This window comes from Protopterus annectens, chromosome 8.part0 (genome assembly GCF_019279795.1).
Source record: "Protopterus annectens isolate FY-2018-M chromosome 8.part0, PAN1.0, whole genome shotgun sequence".
Taxonomy (NCBI): Eukaryota; Metazoa; Chordata; order Ceratodontiformes; family Protopteridae; genus Protopterus; species Protopterus annectens.
The window spans coordinates 247,788,944-247,812,255 of NC_056741.1; the positions used below are offsets into that span (position 1 = coordinate 247,788,944).

Sequence of the window (23,312 nt, forward strand, 5' to 3'; positions counted from 1 at the left end):
TCAAGAATAATGTCTTTAACTCTTTGGGAAAGTTCTGGAATAGCTGCTGTTATGTGATGTTCCATGCAGTCAGTTGCAAGGTTTTTAGGTTTGGATGTATGATGCTGTAAGTTGTTCTGCGTTAACATCAAAGGCATCAGGGGAATTGTCCACATATTGTTCCGAGACATGCTCCTCAGTAGTGGGTACCAGTGTTGTCTTGGCCAGTTTGGAGCCATCAGGATTATCCTTGGACGTTCTTCCTTGATTTTCAGTAGTACCTTGTGTATCAAAGGAAGAGGCGGGAATGCATATGCTGTTAGGCCTTTCCAGTTGAAGGAGAGCGAATCCACTTTCCATGCTAATGGGTGGAATGTCCTTGTGCAGAATTTTTTGAGCTGGTGATTGAGAGGTGATGCGAATAGGTCTATCTGTGGCATTCCCCATTTCTTTGAGATGGTCTTGAAGATGTCCGGGTGAAGCTTCCATTCGTGGGCATCCAAGTGGTTCTGCTTAATATGTCTGCTAGGGTATTGTCTTTCCCTGGTACAAATATTGCCTGTAACTGGATGTTGTAGCTGAGTGCCAGGGTCCACAGCTCCAAGGTCATTCTGCATAGGGGTATGAATGAGTGCCTCCCTGTTTGTTGATGTACCACATGACTGTGGTGTTGTCTGTCCTTATCAACTGGCCCTCTTTGAGAAATGGTTTGAACTTTTGGATTGCCAGTTTTACTGCCAGCATTTCTTTTAGGTTGATGTGCAGTTGAAGTTGATCCTGTGTCCACAATCCTTGCACGCATTTGTCCAGCATGTGGGCCCCCCATCCTAGGTCTGAAGCGTCTGTTGTGATGGTCTGGCTTGCTTGACATCTGCAAAAGGGTAGGCCTGGGTTTGACTGGCATGCCTGAGCCCACCATAGGAACTCCTGTTTTAAGCATGGAATTAGTGGGATTTCTGTTTCTAGACTGTGTCTGTGTTGGGACCATAAATTCTTTAGGTACCACTGTAGTTCTCATATGTAGTCTGGCAAATGGAACCAAGATTATGCATGATGCCATGAAGCCCAAGGCCTGCAGTACTTTTCTTGCTGTTAACTTGTTCAGTTTTGTTAGTGCCAAGAAGTATAGAGGGAGTTCTTTTTGTTTTTCTGTAGTCAGGAATGCCATTTGTTTTATTGTGTCCAATTCCGCGCCCAAGAATGTCCTTGTTTGGGATGGTATCAGCCTTGACTTTTGTAAATTGACTGTGTATCCCAGTGCTTGTAGCAAGTAAATGACCCTTTGTAAATCTGTTGTCAGCTTGCTTTTGTTGTCCCCTTGTAGCAGGCAGTCGTCCAGGTATGGGTAAATTTGAATTCCTGAAGTCTGCAATGGCGATTACTGATGCCAGGCATTTTGTGAATACTCTGGGCAGTAGATAAGCCAAAGGCAATGCTGAGAATTGATAGTGCTCTGATCCTGCAAGAAATCTGAGGTATCTTCTGCAGATTGGTCGAATGGGGACGTGCAGGTATGCCTCCTTGAGATCTAGAGTTACCAGCCAAGACTCCTTGCCCAGCATGGGAAGAAGTTGCTGTAGGGTCAGCATTTTGAATTTTGGGACAATGATGTATGTATTTAAGGTGGACAGGTCGAGAATTGGTCTCCAACTTTTTCCTTTCTTGGAACTAGGAATAGTCTGGAGTAGAACCCTTTCCTTGCTCTGCTGTTGGCACTCTTTCCACAGCTCTCATGTTTGCTAACTCCATTATCTGGCGTAGAGCCTCTGTTTTTGATTTGGAGGTAGATTTGGCATTCCTCTTGACTGGTAAAGTGTGGAAGTGAAACCGTAACCTTGATCTATGGTTTGTAAAATCCACTTGTCCTTTGTTATGTAGTGCCAGTTCTTTGAAAATAAGGTTAACTTTCCGCCTAGAGGAGCTGCTATTTGTTCCCTGGTAGGCGGATTTAGGTTAAGTCACTGTGGTTGTGTTGATGTAGTGGCAGTGGCTGTGTCTGTGCCTCTGTTGTTACCTTGCCACTGTCTTCCTCTGTAGGCACCTCCTCTGGATTGGTTTCTGCCTCTGGAACGCCTATTCCTGCCCCTTTGAAATTTTGTGGAGTCAGGAAAGGACCAATTTTTGGCAGGCCAGTTCCTGCTAAACCTTGGGGTTGAACCTGCAAGAAATCTTTAACAGTTTGAACAGATTTTGCCTTTTCTTCCATTTTCTTCATAACCTGCTGGGCAGATGTACCAAACAAACTTGTCTTGTCCATAGGAGCATCTAGCAACTTAGCTTTAACATGATCCGGTAAAGCTTGTTCCTTTAGCCATGCATGCCTTCTTATCACTGTGCCTGTCATGGCTGATCTAAATGAAGCCTCCAGTGCATCATAGCCACATTTTAAGGAATGGTTGCTAACCTGTTGTATGTTATTTACCATCTCTAATACATATTTCTTATCAAGAGATTCATCAGTGGTTAGTTTTTTAGTTAACTGATCAAGCATAAACTCTTGGTATTGTATCATGTGAAACTGACAGTTTAAAGCTCTAGCTGAGAGAGTAGCTGAAGTGTAGACCTATTTACCCCATCTGTCTAATGACCTTGCTTCCCTTTCAGAAGGAGTAGGGTTTTAGCTATGGTCGCGGCTACTGCCTTGGGACCCTGGGATATAGTTTCTGGGTCTGCAAGTGGAGCCTTGTAAAGGTGGTGATGAGTATCTGGCACCCTGTAAAATCTGTCTGGTTTGGCAGGGGCTGGGGGTAAAGAATCTGGAGCGGAGCAAACATCATTGAAAGCATCATCCACCACAGAGAGAACAGGGGTATAGCTAAGGGCCTGTGCTGTGGGAGGTGCAGAAAGTCCTAAGTCTTTTTCTGGAGTCTGAAAAATCCTGTTGCTGCCATTGGAACTGTTCTCGCATGGCATGCAAGGTTTCCCCAAAGGAGAATTCTTCTGGTGGGGAAGCAGCTGGAATGGATTCTTCAGCATCAGAATCTTCAAAATTGGAGAAGGGAGCCTCTGGCTGGTCAGTTATGTCTGATTCATCAGCAGAATCATCAGAGGACACTGGCTCGGGGGGCTCTGCCCTAGGTCTCTTCTCTGGGGGCTGAGAGGCCCTGTCTGGGTGAGATTGAGATCTAGAAGAGGGCCTGGATGTGGGTGGTTTAACAGGCACTGTTTTAGTAGTCTTGGCTGCTTTAGCCCTGGCGAAGGCCTTAATGGACATGGCTGCTGGAGGCCTAGCAGCACCACGTGCTGGGGTAGAGACGTCCAAGGGGATGGTGTCTGATAAGTCAACCACCGTAGTGGGTAAAATTTCTGAAGTCGATTCAAGAGTTGTAGCAGGGGCCTCAGTTGTAGGAATAGGTTCAGCTGTACTTTGTTCAGTTTTCTCGGTTTCGGCCGAAACCGAGACACTCGCGGTTTGCTTGACCATGGTTTCGGCCGAAACCGCGGACCGCGAGTGTCTGTCTTTATCTTTGCGTTTTTTGGTAGATTGGGTAGTCGGAGGATCCGACGGCATAATGTACGCAAAATCAGAACCGAAAAACTGTTCTGCAAACTCCGACCGACGCCTAAGCGTTCGTCGGTTGAAAGAAGCACAGGCCGAACAGGCTGCTACGTCGTGGGCTGGGCCTAAACAAGGCAGACAGTAAGAGTGGAAATCTTTATGAGGTATTTGTTTCCCACAGTTTAAACAATTGTTAACTTTTTCTGACATCGGCTGAGGCAAGAAAGAGTCCCCAACGGGTACTTAGCTTTAGAAGTCTTCAAGTAGTATTCGGTAGAAGTAATCTCTGGATCCGACCGACCGCACTTGCGAACAGCTTCTGCTTCGCCACGCGGCAAGAAAGACTGAGGAAAATGGCGTGGGGTGATGCCTTTATACCCGAAGACCAACAGAGATGACGTCGGGTGGAGTGCGACATCAGCCGAAGCCGGACCCGGACTTTGGAATCCGGCCGACTGAAGGGCTGCCTGACGACAGGACAACCCACTTGTTATGACTGCAGATGCATCCATGAAGGACATCTTCAGCAGCCCTGCAAGAGGCCTCTAAAGAATCAAAACCACATTGCAAAGTATGTTTTCCAACTTGTTCAGCAGAATGCATTAAATCCCATAAACTATTTTCCACACAGTCAGGAATCAACATAATTTTCTGTTTAAGCAGTCCAATAATATGCTGTTGATATTTTAACATATGAAATTGGCAAGTTTAAAGCTCTGATTGCCAAGGCTGCAGAAGTGTAAACCTTTTTACCCCATCAATCCAGCGCCCTAGAGTCTATCAGAAGGGGTAGGATTTTTAGCAGTAGAAGCCTTAATGCCCTTGGGCCCCTGAGAAATAGTCTGTGGATCTGCAACAGGATTTTTGAAAAGGAACTTGTGGGACTCAGGAACCCTGTAGTATCGGTCAGATTTACTAGGAGCCGGAGACAGGGAATCAGGGGCCAAACTGGATTCAGAGAACACATCAACAATGTCTAGTACAGGAGATATCACCAAAGGCCTATGCTGAAGTAGAAGGAAATCCCCAAGCCTCTTGTTTGAATCAGAAAATTCCTGGCTTTCCCAGTGGAAATGCTCCCTTAAAGTATGTAAAGTTTCCCCAAAAGAAAAATCATCAGGAGGGGAAGCAAAGGAAATGGAATCCTCTGCATCAGAATCCTCATAAGTAGGTATGGACAAATCCAGGTCGTCAGAAGAAACAAAATCCTGATGAGGATTCATAATGAAGCTCAGCCCTAGGCATCTTGGGGTGGGGTGGGGGGTTGACTACCCCTGATTAGAGTAATTAGATCTTCAGCCATTTTTATAATTTTTTTAGGCATAGGGGCATGAGCATGTGGCCTGGGCGTCAGTGTTTTAGACATGGATCGAGATTTTGACCTTAGTAATGAAGGTGGTTTCTATTTAATATGCAAGTATGTAGGCCTGAATACACCCTCAGAAGCCGGTGCCTGCACAGCGGCTCCGGACCCATCCAAGGTAGAGACATTGGTAAGGCGCAAGAAAAAGTTTCCCCAACGGGGTACTTAGCTTTGAGTTTCAGAACCGAAGTCTTCAACTTAAACAAAAATTTCAGGAGTCAACCGACCGGCACTTGCAAACTGCTTCTGCTTTGGGCACCGCACGGCAAGAAAGACTGATGTAATGGCATAGGCTGCATGTTTTATACCCCTGACGTCATGGAAGAAGGGACAGCAACCAACGCAGGACCCAAGATTTTGTTAATCAGGCCGACTGAGGGCAACCTGCCAGCAGATTACCCAAATGCAATGACTGCAACAGTGAAAAGGGGGGGGGGGCTTTCTTTCCAAGAGAGGAAGTATCCTTTTTGAAAAATAGCCAGAACCCATTTGTCTGTTGTGATGGTTTTCCAAAAGGGGAGGTAGTGGGAGAGGCGGGCAAAAACAGGAAGGTGGGGAAGGCAGTCATGCATTGCTGGGTCCTCCTCCCTCTCAAAATGGCTGTCTAGTGGGGAGCTGTGAGACAGCTGGCCTGGAAGAGGTTTGTCTTCTGGCCCCTCATGTGTCTGGAAGGGAAAGGTCCAGCTGAAGAGGGGTTTCTTCTGACAAAAGTAGTCTTGGTAGGGTAATTCCTATAATATTTAGGCATATGAGACACAAGATGATGTCTTGCAATTCCTTACTCTTGTCTTGTAGATTTTTGAAAAGGTCTGACTGTTTACCAAACAAGTTAGGGTCCAGAGGTGCATCTACGATTTCAGACTTGAAGTCCTCTGGTAAGTATTGTAGATGTAGCTAAGAATATCTTTGAAACACAGAGGCTAAGGCTGAAGACCTAGCAGAGGCCTCTGCAGCATCATAACTACATCTAATGGAGTGTCAGCCTACTTGGGCAGCCAGAGGTAATTTAGATGCTAGGTCAGATTTAGTGGGGCTGTCTGGAGTAGCAACTATCAGAGTACAGGCTTGAGAGACAAGGTCCAGAGCATATTTGATCATATGGGTTTTATAGTTGATTGCTCTAAAGGACAGTGTGGAAAAGACATAAAACCTTCTTCCCAATTCTATCCATGGTTTGCGGTCCTTGTCTGTAGGTAAGGGCGGTAGACAATCTGTCTGGATTATCAGGGGATACAGCAGGGTCTGCCAGGGGTGGTTTGACAAGAAATTTCTGGTCATCAGGCACATGTAGAAGGGATCTGGCCGATTAGGGGCAGGTGGCTGAGAGTCTGGGGTCTTAGATGTTGAGGAAATGGCAACTAAGCAGGAATGCTCCTAGCTCGAACAGGGCTCAGTCCACACAATCTGTTACTAATAGTCTCCTGCTGGAAAAAACGTATCGAAGCACTGGTGCAAGATAATGATTTTATTCCACACTAGCACACTGCTACCGTCATACAAATTACAACGTTACTGAAAACAGGTTTAGCGCTTTCATCTGTCCACGACAGACTTCATCAGAACCAACAATTAAAACCATACATACCACTTATATACTCATTTTGGCGCCAAATCTATGTACTTAATAGATTAATTACAAAATTTCATGTTTCTTGATTTTAAAAAACTTGATTCAAATGTACATAATTACATATAATACATATACAATATACTACACAAAACACTAATAACCCAATACTTAAAATACTTATTTCCCATATACATATTGAACTGAATAATTACCTATTGTCTAAAATAACTACTGTATTCTTAAATAAATACATAATACATTTTCTATGTTCAAGATTAAAAGATAAAAGTTAAAAGTTATTCCCCCAAGATCAAAAATGGTTTAAGACTAATGTATTCATTTAATCCGGGGTTTGTGGTGGCATCTAAACAGATTTGCCATTTACTTTCCAATGCACCTAGTTTCGCTTTCCAGTTACCCCTACCAGTTGATCTATCCACTGTTTCAAGAATTGCAAATTTAAATGTGTGTTCTATACCCTTATCTTTTACATGTTTACTTAGAGCATTTTTGTCATCTTTCTTCTTAATTTTGTAAATATGCTCATATATACGGGTTTTCAATTTTCTTTCCGTTTTGCCTATATAATAGGCGGAACAGAATGTACACTTAGCCAAATATACTACTCCCTGACTATTACAATTACCTGCCCGAAATTTACATGTACTTCTGATGACATTATCTAAACTTAACAAATTTTTCTTCATTTATATATGAACATTGTGTACATGTTCCACATTTTTTTGTTGCACCCTTTCGTATATTATCTTTTTTATGTTTATAATCACCACTTTCTATAATTCGCTTGAGGTTTTTACCTGTTTTGTATACAACTTGTGGGTATAATCCCACTATATTACCTACATCTTCCATATTAGACAATAATATCCAATATCTACGTAAAATCTCCTTTACTGAATTACTATACATACTATACATAATCACACATACTCTTCTTTCTGATGTCTTACTTGTCCTATTATTAAATCCTTAGTGTCCTAATAATGGATGATATTTCTTACCCCATTGTAACTTAACATACTGAACCACATCATCTAACATGTTTTTGGGATAGCCTCTTTTCATAAATAATTCATGTATATACTCTAGTTCTTTTGTCATTAGCTCTACTGTTGATGACATACGGGCTGCTCTCACACACTGTCCCTTCACAATATTTTTAAATATGTGGGGGGGATGGCAACTTCCGAAATGAATGTAGTCGGAATGGGTCTGTTTCCTGTACAGTTTGGAAATAAATCTTTCCCCATTATTACTTATATGTGTGTCTAAATATGCAATTCCCTTTACTTCTACTGTGTGTGTGAATTTTAAGAATTCAGTGGTATTATTTATATATTGTATAAATTCGGCTATGGTATCCTTCTTACCTTTCCAAATTATGAATAAATCGTCTAAAAAACGTGTATATAAGGTGATATTTTTATAGTGCTCACTGGGAAACAAAAATAATTCCTCCCATTCCATCATAACAAGGTTGGCATATATGGGAGCACAAGATGCTCCCATTGCGATGCCTCTTGTTTGTCTAAACAAATCTCCCTGAAACTCGATATAATTATGTTCCAATATGAGACTCATCATACTCACAATCAATTGAATTTTATCCCAAGAAAGGGCAGAGTGTTTTCTTAAACTGTTACTAAAATATTCTAACCCGATGTCTATCGGAATACAGGAGAAGAGATCTTTAACATCTATGGTGATAAAAATAATGTCTTTGTCCCATACATAATTAATAAAAAAGGTACTGTGTTACACGATAAAATCTCGAGCCCTAATATGGGCAGTAAATCTAACATGAAACAAAGTTCTATATTTATGAATTCTAAAAAAAGCAAGGAAAATAAGTCTACTAATGTAATGTCTGACTATTTAACTGAAGATTTTGTATTTAATACAAGAAATGATTGTTTAAAAAATGATGTTAGGAAAGTACAAGGTAGACACAGGTCAAGTATTTCGAACAGTAGTTTGAAATCTAAAATTTTTACTCTAGGTAAGAAGCTCATTCATTTAAAATGTGCAAAATTGGATAATGCTTATCTAGAGAAGTGTATTAATGAACAAATTGTACCAAAGGGGTTACGTTTTTTTAAACTCCCCTTAGGGATAGAATATAATGATGCCATGATTCAAGAGTTCAATAAACTATTTGACACCTTTGGCCATATGTACATGGAAATTATTATGAAATATAACGATGAAAAAATAGCGACTGTTTTAAATGAAGTAGAAATGCTTAATGAAGAAATTATAAATGATAGTGAGTTTGAAGACTGGTACGAACTGTATTCGAAACAGTAACCGAGTTAGAAGTGTATACAACAGAAAGATGCACAAGATAGAGAGGGACATGGATCTACATAGGACAGGGAGAACATATATCTGGCCCCACAGCCGGATGGAACAAAATAGAGGGAGAGAAAAATTCAATACATATGTTAGACATGATGAGGACGAAAATTTTCAAGGGGGGAGGTTCTACCCACAAAACATCAGAGAAGGTATTAAATAAAAGTTGTATAAATACAAACGAGAATGAGAAAAAGGACGTCGAGAATCATAAGATAATTGAGAATGTAGACAATAATCACACTTTCAGAAAAGAGAGATGGAGATTCCAGTGATGAAGGTAGACCTACCATACATGATCACAATGGTCTTAAGGTGTACAATTATACTAAGACTGAAATAACAAGTAGCTTTTTCACTCTCTTTAGCAAAGGTATGAAATATATTCCGAATGTTGGATTTAAAAACTTATATGATACCATTAAAGAGATTAAATTATATTGCCGTAGGTTGAATCTGGCGATATTTTTTAAAAATAACACTAATGGACAAAAAGAACAGGAACAGGTAAACAAGTTAGTGAAAAGAAGTACCTTTATACCACCACCAAATCCACAGGTAAATACATACGAACAAGTAGTGTGCAAAGAAGTGTATGAACTGTATAAAAATACTAGGAACCAGAATGACACAAAAGTAAAGTTAAAGGACAACCTGACTAAGGAGGAAAGAAAAACATTAGAAAATATTGTATGTAACAACGATACCCGTATCATGAAACCTGATAAGGGAGGCAAGATCATCATATATGACCAAGCTGTATATAAGAGTGTGGTACAGGATATATTATTTAATTCAGGAAATTATGAGGAGATATCAGTGAATCAAGTAAATATTGGACATAAACGTATAGACATGGTTGTGGAAGAATACTTATTAGACAATAGAATAAATGAAGATATTTATAAATTTATTCGAAATGAATATCTGGTATTGGCTAGAATAGTTTGTATTCCTAAGATCCACAAGAGTGTGATAAATCCTCCATTTAGACCTATCATCTCTGGATCGAGGTCTAAAACTTTTAACATGGGGGTAACCATTGATCAATGGACTAAACATGTCTATGAAAATGTACCACATCTTATTAAAGATTCCTGGCATTTTTTGAGTAAGCTCACACCCCAAGTATGGGACAAAGACATTATTTTTATCACCATAGATGTTAAAGATCTCCTCTCCTGTATTCCGATAGACATTGGGTTAGAATATTTTAGTAACAGTTTAAGAAAACACTCTGCCCTTTCTTGGGATAAAATTCAATTGATTGTGAGTATGATGAGTCTCATATTGGAACATAATTATATCGAGTTTCAGGGAGATTTGTTTAGACAAACAAGAGGCACCGCAATGGGAGCATCTTGTGCTCCCATATATGCCAACCTTGTTATGATGGAATGGGAGGAATTATTTTTGTTTCCCAGTGAGCACTATAAAAATATCACCTTATATACACGTTTTTTAGACGATTTATTCATAATTTGGAAAGGTAAGAAGGATACCATAGCCGAATTTATACAATATATAAATAATACCACTGAATTCTTAAAATTCACACACACAGTAGAAGTAAAGGGAATTGCATATTTAGACACACATATAAGTAATAATGGGGAAAGATTTATTTCCAAACTGTACAGGAAACAGACCCATTCCAACGACTACATTCATTTCGGAAGTTGCCATCCCCCCCACATATTTAAAAATATTGTGAAGGGACAGTGTGTGAGAGCAGCCCGTATGTCATCAACAGTAGAGCTAATGACAAAAGAACTAGAGTATATACATGAATTATTTATGAAAAGAGGCTATCCCAAAAACATGTTAGATGATGTGGTTCAGTATGTTAAGTTACAATGGGGTAAGAAATATCATCCATTATTAGGACACGAAGGATTTAATAATAGGACAAGTAAGACATCAGAAAGAAGAGTATGTGTGATTATGTATAGTATGTATAGTAATTCAGTAAAGATTTTACATAGATATTGGATATTATTGTCTAATATGGAAGATGTAGGTAATATAGTGGGATTATACCCATAAGTTGTATACAAAACAGGTAAAAACCTCAAGCGAATTATAGAAAGTGGTGATTATAAACATAAAAAAGATAATATACGAAAGGGTGCAACAAAAAAATGTGGAACATGTACACAATGTTCATATATAAATGAAGAAAAATTTGTTAAGTTAGATAATGTCATCAGAAGTACATGTAAATTTCGGGCAGGTAATTGTAATAGTCAGGGAGTAGTATATTTGGCTAAGTGTACATTCTGTTCCGCCTATTATATAGGCAAAACGGAAAGAAAATTGAAAACCCGTATATATGAGCATATTTACAAAATTAAGAAGAAAGATGACAAAAATGCTCTAAGTAAACATGTAAAAGATAAGGGTATAGAACACACATTTAAATTTGCAATTCTTGAAACAGTGGATAGATCAACTGGTAGGGGTAACTGGAAAGCGAAACTAGGTGCACTGGAAAGTAAATAGCAAATCTGTTTAGATGCCACCACAAACCCCGGATTAAATGAATACATTAGTCTTAAACCATTTTTGATCTTGGGGGAATAACTTTTATCTTTTAATCTTGAACATAGAAAATGTATTATGTATTTATTTAAGAATACAGTAGTTATTTTAGACAATAGGTAATTATTCAGTTCAATATGTATATGGGAAATAAAGTATTTTAAGTATTGGGTTATTAGTGTTTTGTGTAGTATATTGTATATGTATTATATGTAATTATGTACATTTGAATCAAGTTTTTTAAAATCAAGAAACATGAAATTTTGTAATTAATCTATTAAGTACATAGATTTGGCGCCAAATATAAGTGGTATGTATGGTTTTAATTGTTGGTTCTGATGAAGTCTGTCGTGGACAGATGAAAGCGCTAAACCTGTTTTCAGTAACGTTGTAATTTGTATGACGGTAGCAGTGTGCTAGTGTGGAATAAAATCATTATCTTGCACCAGTGCTTCGATACGTTTTTTCCAGCAGGAGACTATTAGTAACAGATTGTGTGGACTGAGCCCTGTTCGAGCTAGGAGCAGCAGTAATCGGTATTGTTTCTTTTGTGGTTCTTCTTTGCATTGCTTCAACTAAGCAGGAATGGCTGAAGGGGAGGGAGATTCCACTTGTAACAATTAAAAAAAAAAAAAAAAGTGTTTTGGAGTATCAGACATTTGTGAAGTATTCCCTCATTTTGGTTATGGTCTCTCCAAAGGTGATATCCTCTGGAGGGGAGTCCCCTTCGATGGATTCTTCACCTGGGTAGTAATACTATTGAGGAGAGAGTATTCGATATTGCTTCATCTGAAGATGAATAAGCCTTTTGCCTTTTGCTCTTCTTCCCTGTCTTGTGAAGTGGGCAGTGGAAGAGAGGAGATAGAGGCAGGCCTAGGGCTGAGGAGAGGAAGAGTAGAAGAGGCTGAGGGCCTGAGGGCCTAAGGGCCATGAAGGCCTGCATCAAAGATGAGATGGACTGCCAATCAGGTAGGATTTGGCAGTTGTAGCCAGATGTTTGGTTTTCTGTTTCTTGTTAACTGGGGCAGTCTTAGGCTTAGGCCTGGAATCTGATACATGGCTAAGGGTAGTGGTGTCCGGAGATCGGAGGTCCAGCTGTCTGGTTCCCCCTCGACCTCGGCGGTAGCCGTGTCGGAGTAAGCTCCATGGAAGTGCTAGTTGTCAACTGCAAAGCAGCTTCCTTGAAGGTCACTGAAGTAGACTAATCTATCGGATGTCCCTCAACTCCTAAATCAGTAGCTGGCGGGGCATCCGAAAGCGGAGAGGCAGTGGAAGTGGGCCTAGGAATCTTGGCCTTCTGTGGAGGTTCAGTCGGGGCTTCCGAAATGGGATCCATTCTTAGAGCTAATTTAAGTCACTGATTTTCTAGATTGAGCCCAGCCAGATTCTACCTGCATATGTACATCAAGAGAATGCAGAATCTTGTCTCCTTTGTTCTGTGAGTTAAAGAAGGTGGGACTATTTACTGCGTGATCGAGATAATTTGCCATTTGAGGCAAACAGGACGGACTGGCCCTCAAAGACACTATCCTTGTGAAAAATAAGGAAGGAAGGGGTTGCCATAAGGGCCTGCAGATCGGACAGTAATCTGCCAAGGTAACAGCTACAAGAAAAATGGTTTTCCAAGTACAAAATTTGAGAGGCAGAGGCAGCTGATTTGAAAAGAGAGTTGGAGGTTTCAGGTGGAGTATACCTTTTAAGGAATGTCACTTCTAATCTGGCCAGAAGGATCTAGAGGTAGTCAAAGCAGATATGGTTGAAATGTGTGCCTTAACAGATAAATATGCTAAGGCCACATTTCAACAGCTTACACAAGAAAACCACCGGATCAAAACCTTTTTTTTCTTCAGCCAGTCACCAGATAGTAAATATTTTCCATTATGCAAGACTTCCTAGTAGTAGGTTTCCTTACTTCTGAGGGCCTTAAGCATGTCCTTGGACAACTGGTGTCCAAAAAGGATCAGAATCTTATCCATAATGTCAGGCTGAGGGATGATAGATTGGGATGCAGTAATGAGCCCTTCAGTTGTGTGAACAAATCCACTGTGGAGGGTAGCTAATCCACTGTGGAGGGTAGCTTTAGGTGATGGCCCCTGGCTAGTGTAAGAGAAGGGAGACAATACTGGTTTAGCCACAACAGGGAGCCACCAGTAAGATCTTTGGGTATTCTCTATGGATCTTCAATAAGATATTGGGACGAAGGGGAAGTGGAGGGAAAGCATACAGGAACCTCATTTTCCAACGAAAGACATTTTCCAAGCTTGAAGACAGCAGGATCTGGTGCAAAAGGGCACAGGCCATTATTTTTCAATGAGGACAAATGCATCTATCCATGGCAACCTCATTTTTGGACTACTTCAAGAAAGAACTCAATTGTTCAGCATCCATTTATGGGGATCTTCCCTTGTCCTGCTTAGAAAGTTTGCCAGGGCATTGTCCTGTGAAGAAATGTAAACAGCTTAGAGAGAGAGAGACAGGTTTGCTTTTGGAACCTGCTTCCATGCCAAAATAGCCAATCTGCTCAGCTGGCAGGATCTGGTAATCCCCTGCTTGTTTATGCACCACACGACCATTGTTCTGTCTGTGAACACTCAAGGGACCTGAAGTCCAAAAATGGGAGATCTGCACAGCCTGTATTAGTGCTCTTATCTTCAGACTGATGTGCTCCGACATTAGATTTGTTGCCCACTCTCTATGAACTCTCAGGGTGTCCATACATGTTCCCCATGCATCATCTGACAAATTTGTGTGCAACTCCAGCTGAAGTGTCTGTATTTTGAAGGGCGGTCCTGAGTTGAGTTTTATCTGGGATATCCACCAAAAGACCTTATTTAGGAAAACCAGGAGGGGAATGTGTATGTCCAGGGGAAGGGAATGCTGGGGACCAGGTGGATTTTCAGGTACCACTGGATTGTTTTCATATTGAGTCTGGCAAAGGGGACCAAGAGGTGGCTGCTACCATGAACCACTGTGCTCTGAGGCTTTTCCCTGCAGTACAGGACTGAACAGAGGAGGAGAAAAGCAGTATCTGGTGAGGCTCTGCACTTTGGCAGTAGGAAAGTCTGCATGCGTTTGGTGTCCAGTTTGCACTCAAGTAAACTAGACCTTGTGCTGGTTTCACTGCAGACTTATTTAGGTTGTTTGTGAACTCCTGGCTCTGAAGTAGGGAGAAGGTGAAGTTGAGTCACGTTGTCCAAATAAGGGAATATCTGGATTCCCCTAGTTCTACCTTGAACTATGACCGGAGCAAGACAATTTGTGAAAACTGTGGGGACGTCCAAAAGGCATTACAGAGAACTGAAAGCATGACCAGTAGAAACCCCAGAAATTTCCCATGAGCTGAATGAATAGAAATGTGGAGAGAGCCATCTTTTAGGTCCAGAAACACCAGGAAGGTCTGTGGGAAAATGAATGGTAGCAGAGTTTGTAGGGACATCATGAAAGACAGGATATCAAGAAAGGTGTTGACAGTGGACAGAAAATACAGTTGTGTACCTACCATAAATGTAGATGTTACAGTGTATTCACTGTTGCAGTCATTACACTTGGGTTATCCTGCTGGCAGGCTACCCGCAGTTGGCCTGAATTCCAAAGTCCTGGCCCGGCGTCGGTTGCTGTCGCCTCTTCCCTGACGTCAGTGCGCCAGGGGTATACAAGATGCAGCCGACGCCATTTTCTTCAGTCTTTCTTGCCGCGCAGTGCCCGAAGCAAAAGCAGTTCGCAAGTGCCGGTCGGCAGACTCCTGAGATTTTCGAAATTGAATTTGAGATCCGAAGTCTTCAGTAAAGCTAAGTACCCTGTTGGGGAAACTTTTTCTTGCTCCAGACCGATGTCAGTAAAAGTTAATTGTATTTCTTGTGGGAAGCAAATACCTCATAAGGATTTTCATTCTTACTGTATTCCTTGCCTAGGCCCTGACCATGACATTGCTAGTTGTCAGTTTTGTGCTAGATTCAACCAGAACCTATACAGGTGTCTACTTGGAACAAGTAATTGGAATACAGCACCCTCCTCACAAACTGTTTAGGCATCACTTCCATAGTGCGTTTCTCAAGCAAGGCCTGAATGATGGGAGAGAGCAACTGATAGTGAACAGGAGGAGGGATGTCACTTAATGGTGGAACTGTTTTCCCAAGTCATTGTGAATGAAGGAAAGAATCCATATGTCTGAAGTGATGAACAGCCATTTTTTTGGGGAAGAATTGAGCCTTCTGGATAGGGGTAGGGAGGGACCAAGGGGATTGGAAGGTGACAAAAGGTAGTCAGGGAGACTTGTCTGGGCAGGGAGGCCTCCCAGCTCAAAACTCCCTTTCTGGTTGGTCTTGGAATCTTTTCCTAGGCAATTTCTTGGCCTTAAGAGAGCCATGACTCCCTGCAAGCACAAGTGGATTTTGCAAGGCTATTCCTTTGGTATCTGGGCACAGAAGTGAAAGTTTTACCTCTAGCCCCTCAATTTTACCTTGTGCTTATAACAGTTTGAAAAAGCTAGCCACATCTGGACCAAATAAAAATCCTTGCTTAAAGGAGAGTCTAAACGTTTTGTCTTAGTAGCCTCTGGAAAGGGCTGAACCATGCATACCTCCTAATCACAACCTGTAGCAGCTACCCTGGAAGAAGCTTCTACTGCACCATAGCTACATTTTACGCTGTACCTAGCCCCTTGGGAAACTGGATCCAAAATAGATAAAGCCTCTTGCTTAGTTCCTGGTTCATTAAGGGTGGACAAGGTTATTTAAATTACCTAGAACAGAAAATACATATGCAAGTCATTTGGGTCTCATAATTCAGAGCTATAAAATCCAGAAGGGAAAAGCTCATCAAAGCCCCCCCCCCCAATCTGCCCATTGCCCTGCTTCTTTACCAGAAGGAAGAGCATTCTCAGCAGAAGTAACTTAGAGGGTTTGTCTGTAGATATGGAAACAAAATGGCCCCATGCAAGCTTGGGTTACCCTCAACTTTCATCTTGAGGAGGTACTGCTCAAGGTAGACATTTTTGCCTGTGCTTTACACTGTGTTCTTCCTGAGAGATCAGGAGCAATGCTGGTACAACCTTGGCTCGGGACTTGAAAGCCACATGTGAAAAAGACAAGGACTGAACATGGGAATTTTTCCAAGATTCTGGAGCCAGTTTGTGACCTAAAGAAAAGAACTGGCAAAGGGACAGGGTGTCTCTGCATACTCTCCTAATTAGGTTAGGACATGACAGTGAGCTGTAGCAAAAATATGCATTTCTGAGGCACAGGGATGAAAATAACTATTCAAACAAGAGGAAATTAATCTGCAATAGTAAATGCAGCAAGGAAGACTACCAATATCCAATCTAGAAAATGTCCATATCACAAGTGCTCTCAAACTTCGTACATGCAGTTTTCTTGGGAAACAAACTTCTGGCAATTGATCAAGACCATGTTCAGCATGACAAGCACACCTACCTTCATCTTCCTCCTCTTCACCAACATAATCTTCATCATCCTCTTCATCCTATTTATACCACATACAAAATATATTCAGTGTTAAAAATGACACACTCAGATAAAGTCCTATAAATTACAATGTCACAAGACCATCAATGTACAAGTGGACTGCTAAAACTTGGTACAAAGGCACTGATGACAAGTCACTAACTGACAACACTTAGAGGAACCACTTAAACAGCTGTACACCTGACACAAGGATCCTTCTATTTTAAATGGGATAAAAATCTCATTCAGCTTTAATGGCAACCTCAGTCAACCACAAAACCATAAAAGGTACATTTCAGGGGGAAAAGGAAAGAGTGCCATTTAACATGCATGCACATGTATACATATTCATACACATTTTGCAAAGCTACAGCACACTACAATTACTCAGATGCATACCACCTTTATGGGTTTGTCTGTGCCCCCCCCCCCCGGTGCGGCAAGTTGTACACCTACACTGATGCAACTTACACATACTAAACCAGAGACTATATTCACAGTAGAGAAAATGCTCACTTTTACTGCAACTTCAGAATTAGCATACGATTCCCCCAATATACATACAATGCAGATGTGGTTGCATGTGTACATATTACAGGAGTGCAACAACATTAGTACACTGGTGAGTTACTTAATTTTTCTGGCAACTTAATTTGTGCTGCTGACTTTGAGAGATTGCAATAATACCAGGTTTGGGGAAAGAATAGTTGTGTAAAATCTAACCATAGATGTCCTTCTCTTCCATGTTGCAGTACTCTTGGTGCGGGATTTCCTGCCTTCAGGCAACCTGCACAAGTTTTGTGCTGCTGACTTTGAGAGACTGCAATAATACCAGGTTTGGGGAAAGAATAGTTGTGTAAAATCTTACCATAACCATAGATGTCCTTCTCTTCCATGTTGCAGTACTCGTGGTGCAGGATTTCCTGCCTTCAGGCGACCTGCACAAGTTTTGTGCTGCTGACAGATTGCAATAATACCAGGTTTGGGGAAAGAATAGTTGTGTAAAATCTTACCATAACCATAGATGTCCTTCTCTTCCATTTTGCAGTACTCTTGGTGCAGGATTTCCTGCCTTCAGGTGACCTGTACGTCGGCTCCTATACAAAAGCTTCAGCTTGGCTGTTGCAGCTGCATGGGATGTCACACGTAGGGCCATAAACCAAGGACCTTGTGTGTGTGATGTCTGCACGTACAATCCCCAGAACCTGAAGCTAAGCAGGCAAAGTAGATGGCCCAACAGGATAGGCTGCCAAAGGTGACATGTATAACACCCTAGGTCTCTTCTGTAATGGAGAGAGGCATCAGGAAGCAGTTAAGACTGGTAGAGTCTGAGGGGGAATGGTGTGTGGGAAGGAATACTGCAACAGGGAAGAGAAGGGCATCTACGGTCATAGCAAGATTTTACACTATTCTACGTCCTTCTATTCCTACGCTGCAGTATTCTTGGTGTGGGAGAGTACCACAGCTTAGTTTGATGAAAGGGTGGCAGATGCAGAAGATGATTCCACAAAGCCTTGTAGGATTGCCCTGGTAAATCCTGGCGTGCTTTGGAGATTTTTTGGTGAAAAGTACAGTTTTGTACCTACCATAAATGTAGATGTTCGAAGATCCACATTGCTGCAGTCCTTACATATGGGTAGTCCGCTGTCCTCGGTCAGCCCGAATACCAAAGTATTAGGCTGACGTCGGTCAAGGCGCTTAGTACTGACATCAGGACGTCAGGGTACAAAAGCGCATGACCGACGTCATTTCCTCAGTCTTTTCTTGCCCCAGATGTCAGAAGGCCCTAACAAAAAAGGCCAAAGCCAAAAACCAGCAAAACCTAACCAACCACCCGTGCACTAACCATATTTACACTATGTACAACACAAACCACACCACCACCTCCAACAGAGGGGAAGGAGGGAGGGTAAATTGGACTGCAGCAATGTGGATCTTCGAACATCTACATTTATGGTAGGTACAAAACTGTACTATGTTCTTCATCTCACATTGCTGCAGTCCTTACATATGGGTAGAATCCCAAAGCAGAGGTAAGGGAGGATGGCAAAACTATAAGGAATTAGGAGCTGCCAACATGCCTTGCAAAATTGCAGTTGCAAATCCAGCCCTAGACTTAGAGTAAAGTGGAAGGTGGTAATGCTTAGAGAAAGTATGCACTGAACTCCAAGTAGCTGCTTCCAAAATATCCTTAGTAGCCACCCCCCTTAAAAAGGCTGTAGAAGTGGCAGTAGCCCTAGTGGAATGAGGCCCAATCCCAGCTGGAACCTCCTTACCATGATGGGAATAACAGAAAGCAATACAAAACCCAATCCACTTAGAAATAGTTTGTTTTGAAACAGGTTTGCCCTGAGAACCCAAAGCAAAAGAAACAAACAACTGCTGAGACTGCCTGAACCCTTTAGTTCTGCTCAAATAATATCGCAACTGTCTGTGTATATCCAAAGTGTGCAAAATCCTTTCCCCTTTATTTTGGGGGTTTGCATAAAAAGTAGGCAAATGAATAGTTTGGTTTAAAGCCACACTAGAAACCACTTTAGGCATAAAAGAAGGGTTAGTACGCAAAGACACCCTGCCCTTGTGAAAAATTAAGAAAGGCTCAACTGCCATAAGGGCCTGTAATTCAGAAACCCTTCTCGCAGAGGTAATGGCCAACAAAAAAGCAGTCTTCCAAGATAAATATTTCAACTCTGCCGATGCTGCAGGCTCAAAAGGTTGTAGAGTGAGTTTCTCAAACACAAAATTGAGATCCCAAGCAGGAGTAGGAGCTCTACGTGGGGGTCTTATATTTTTTGCCCCTCTAAGGAATTGCTTAAACAAAGGCTGAGAAAATAATGGTGGATCACAGTCATAGTGAGCAGAAATTGCTGCAGCATGAACCTTTATAGAGGAGAAGGACAAACCTTTGTCCAATAACTCAGTAAGGTATTGAAGCGCAACACTTAAATTAGGTTTAGAAACATCAAAATCCTTTGCAGTACTCCAAAATAAAAATCTCCTCCATTTAGCTGCGTAAACTTTCCTTGTACTAGGCCTTCTGGCCTCCAAAATAACATTCAAAACTTGTTGTGGAAGCTGAGACCCTCCAGGGTTTAAAACAGAATATGCCAGGCTGTCAGATGTAGAGAATGAAGTTTGACATTAAGTAAATGACTGTTCTCCTGAGACAGCAGGTGAGGAATCGAAGGCAAAGGCCATGGAGGCTTCTGTACCAGACTTCTCAGTAATGGGTACCAGTGCTGTCGAGGCCAATCTGGAGCTATTAAAATCATGTTTGGCTTGTCCTGTCTGACCTTCAGCAGTACCTTTGGGAGGAGAGGCAGAGGTGGAAAGGCATACACGTGAAGATTGCTCCAATTGAATGAGAGAGCATCCACTTTCCAAGCCGAGGGATGAAACCTTTTTGTGCAAAACTTTGGCAACTGGTAATTTAGTGGAGAAGCGAACAGATCTATGTCTGGAGTTCCCCATAACACTGTCAATCTCTGAAATACATGAGGATCCAATTTCCACTCGTGGGGATCCATAATTTTTCTGCTCAACACATCTGCTAAGGAGTTCTGTGCTCCTGGCAGAAACCTTGCCTGAAGATTTAGCTGTAAACAGAGCAGTCTCCCACAAAATCATTGCTTGTCTGCACAGAGGATAAGAATGCGTTCCCCCTTGCTTGTTGATGTACCACATGACAATTGTGTTGTCTGTTTGAATAAACACCTGCCCTGGAAGAAGTAAATCCTTGAAAGCCATCAATGCAAATTGGACTGCTAACATCTCCTTCAAGTTGATATGTAGATGTTGAAGTCTGGCAGGCCACGTGTCTTGTACCCATTTTCCATTCAGATGAGCTCCCCAAGCTTTGTCTGAGGCATCTGTCGTTAAAATCTGACTCGCCTGTGGCCGGGTCACAGGGAGTCCCTTGTTTAGGTGACATTCCTGAGCCCACCACAAAAATTCCTTTTGAATGCAAGGTATTATTTGAATGACAGTGTCCAAATCTTGGCAGTGCTGTGTCCATACATTCTTGAGATACCATTGCAGCTTCCTCATATGCAGTTTGGCATTGGGAAGTACCAGAATACAAGATGCCATGAACCCCAAGGCTTGAAGGACTGTCTTTGCAGTCAGCCTGGACTGATGAGACAACTGATGGAAGTAAAGAGAAAGATTCTTTTGTTTGTCCGGGGTCAAAAAGGCCATCTGGGATGCTGTATTCAGTCTCACACCCAGAAAGCACATGTCCTGAGAGGGTACTAGACTGGACTTTGTTTCGTTCACAGAATACCCCAGGCATCTTAACACTGCCATCACATACTGTAAATGATGAAGAAGTTCGTCCTTTCCTTGGGCCAGTATCAGGCAATCGTCCAAATAAGGATAGATCTGTATTCCTCTTAGCCTGAAAAATGCTACCACTGGAGCCAGAACCTTCGTGAACACTCTGGGCGCAGTAGATAAGCCAAAGGGCAATGCAGAGAACTGATAATGTGAAGTCCCAGCCCGAAAACGCAGATACTTCCTGCAACTGGGCCTGATAGGAACATGAAGGTAAGCCTCCTTGAGATCCAGGGTCACCATCCAGTGATCTTTGCCCAGCAGAGGTAAAAGCTGTTGTAACGTTAACATCTTGAACTTGGGAATGTCCAGATATGTGTTGAGGATGGATAAATCCAAAATTGGTCTCCACGTGTTTCCTTTCTTTGGTACTAGAAACAGGCGAGAATAAAATCCTAGGCCCACTTCTGGCAGAGGAACCGGTTGTATGGCCCCTATTTGAAGTAGTAGAGAAATTTGTTTGAGCCTCTAGTCTTTGCTGAGGAGGAACGTCCGGCATGCCTTTGAAAGGAGGCAAGGTATGGAAATAAAACTTGTAACCCTGGTGTATGATATCCAATACCCATTTGTCTTGGGTAACCAACATCCAATTTTCCTTGAAGAGTGCTAACCTTCCTCCCAAAGGTGCTGCCAGGCAAGAAGGATCTGGCAGCTGAAAAAGTAGGTCATTGGGCCTGTTTACGAAAGGACTGGTCCCTGCCCTCACCCGAAGATTGTGCAGGGGAACTCCCTGTTCTAGGCCTGAAAGAACTCTGAGCTCTGCCCCTACCACGTCTAGATCTACCCCTAGACTGAGAATCATAAGAAGGATACGTCCACCCCCTAGCAGGCCAATTCCTACTAAACTTCGGAGGCTGAACTTGCAAAAAATCTTTAACAGTCTGCATAGACTTAGCCTTGTCTTCCATTTCCTTCAAGACTGACTCCACAGGTGAACCAAACAACACATCAGACTGCAAAGGAGCATCCAAAATCCTTGTCTTAACATGGTGAGATAAATTCTGATCCTTCAACCAGGCGTGCCTGCGAAGAACTGAGCCAGTGGCAGCCACCCTAGAAGAGGCCTGCACAGCATCAAAACCACACTGTAATGAATGCTTACCCACCTGTTCAGAGACATGCACCAAATCTTGCAATTCTTTACACTCAATGCCTTCCGCCAGAGCATCCACCTTAGACTTCAATTGAGAAAGAAGAAAGTTTTGATATTTCAACATATGAAACTGGCAATTCAAAGCCCTCATAGCTAAGGTAGAAGATGTATAGACCTTCTTTCCCCATCTATCCAAAGCTCTGGCTTCTTTATCTAGAGGAACCGGATTTTTACAATAGAGGCCTTGACACCCTTAGGTCCCTGACTAATAGTTTCTGGGTCCGCCCTAGGACTCTTATAAAGATATTTGTGAGCCTCAGGCACCCTGTAATACCTATCCGCTTAACAGGAGCAGGCGGCAGAGAATCAGGATTAAGTGAAGCCTCTGCAAACACATCTTCCACAACATCCAGAACAGGGGTATAGCCAAAGGCCTATGCTGGGGTAACAGCAAAACTCCCTAAGCCTTTTCCTAGAATCAGAGAAGTCCTGACCTTCCCACTTAAAATGTTCCCTCATAGAATGAAGTGTCTCTGAAAAAGAAAAATCCTCTGGAGGAGAAGCAGAAGGAGTGGAATCATCTGCATCAGAATCAGAATAAGGAGAATACTCCTGCAAGTCTTCAGTCAAGACTCTGAAACATCCAAGCCTATTCAACACTTCCCAACTCTGGCTCCACCCTAGGCCTCTTATCAGGAGGGGGCATAGAACCTCTAATCAGAGTAATCAAATCTTCTGCCATTTTAAGCATGTGCTTCTTAGGCACAGACCCTGCTGAACTGGGAGTGACCCCAACAGGAGCTAAAACTGGCCTGCCTCTGGGAGAAGCCTTGGAAACCGAAGGAGAAGGCCTAACCACCCTAGGAAGGGAGGGGAGTACAGTAACTTGAGAAGCCCCTTCAGCCTGACCTGCCTCCTGAGAGACTACCTCCTGCAAAATCAAAGTCTCCCCCTGAGACTCCAGAGAAGTCTCCGTCGGAACCATCGGTTCCACTGAAGCCTCTAAAGAACCGGCGTCCGAAACGGATGACTCATCTTGCCTGGGTTTAACCGCTTTGTCTTTGCGCTTCTTCGCAGAAGCGGGCGCCGGAGAATCC

The 23,312-nt window shown here is 42.2% G+C and overlaps 1 protein-coding gene across 2 annotated transcripts in view; it reads right to left on the reverse strand.

Annotated features, from left to right (window-relative positions):
- ANP32E (acidic nuclear phosphoprotein 32 family member E) overlaps positions 1-23,312 on the reverse strand; it is a 777,336-nt gene that overhangs the window by 92,930 nt on the left and 661,094 nt on the right. For both annotated transcript variants that reach the window (XM_044079728.1, XM_044079727.1), the window contains exon 6: positions 16,761-16,809. In XM_044079728.1, the coding sequence (XP_043935663.1) occupies positions 16,761-16,809 (49 nt within the window). The remainder of the gene's footprint in view (positions 1-16,760; positions 16,810-23,312) is intronic.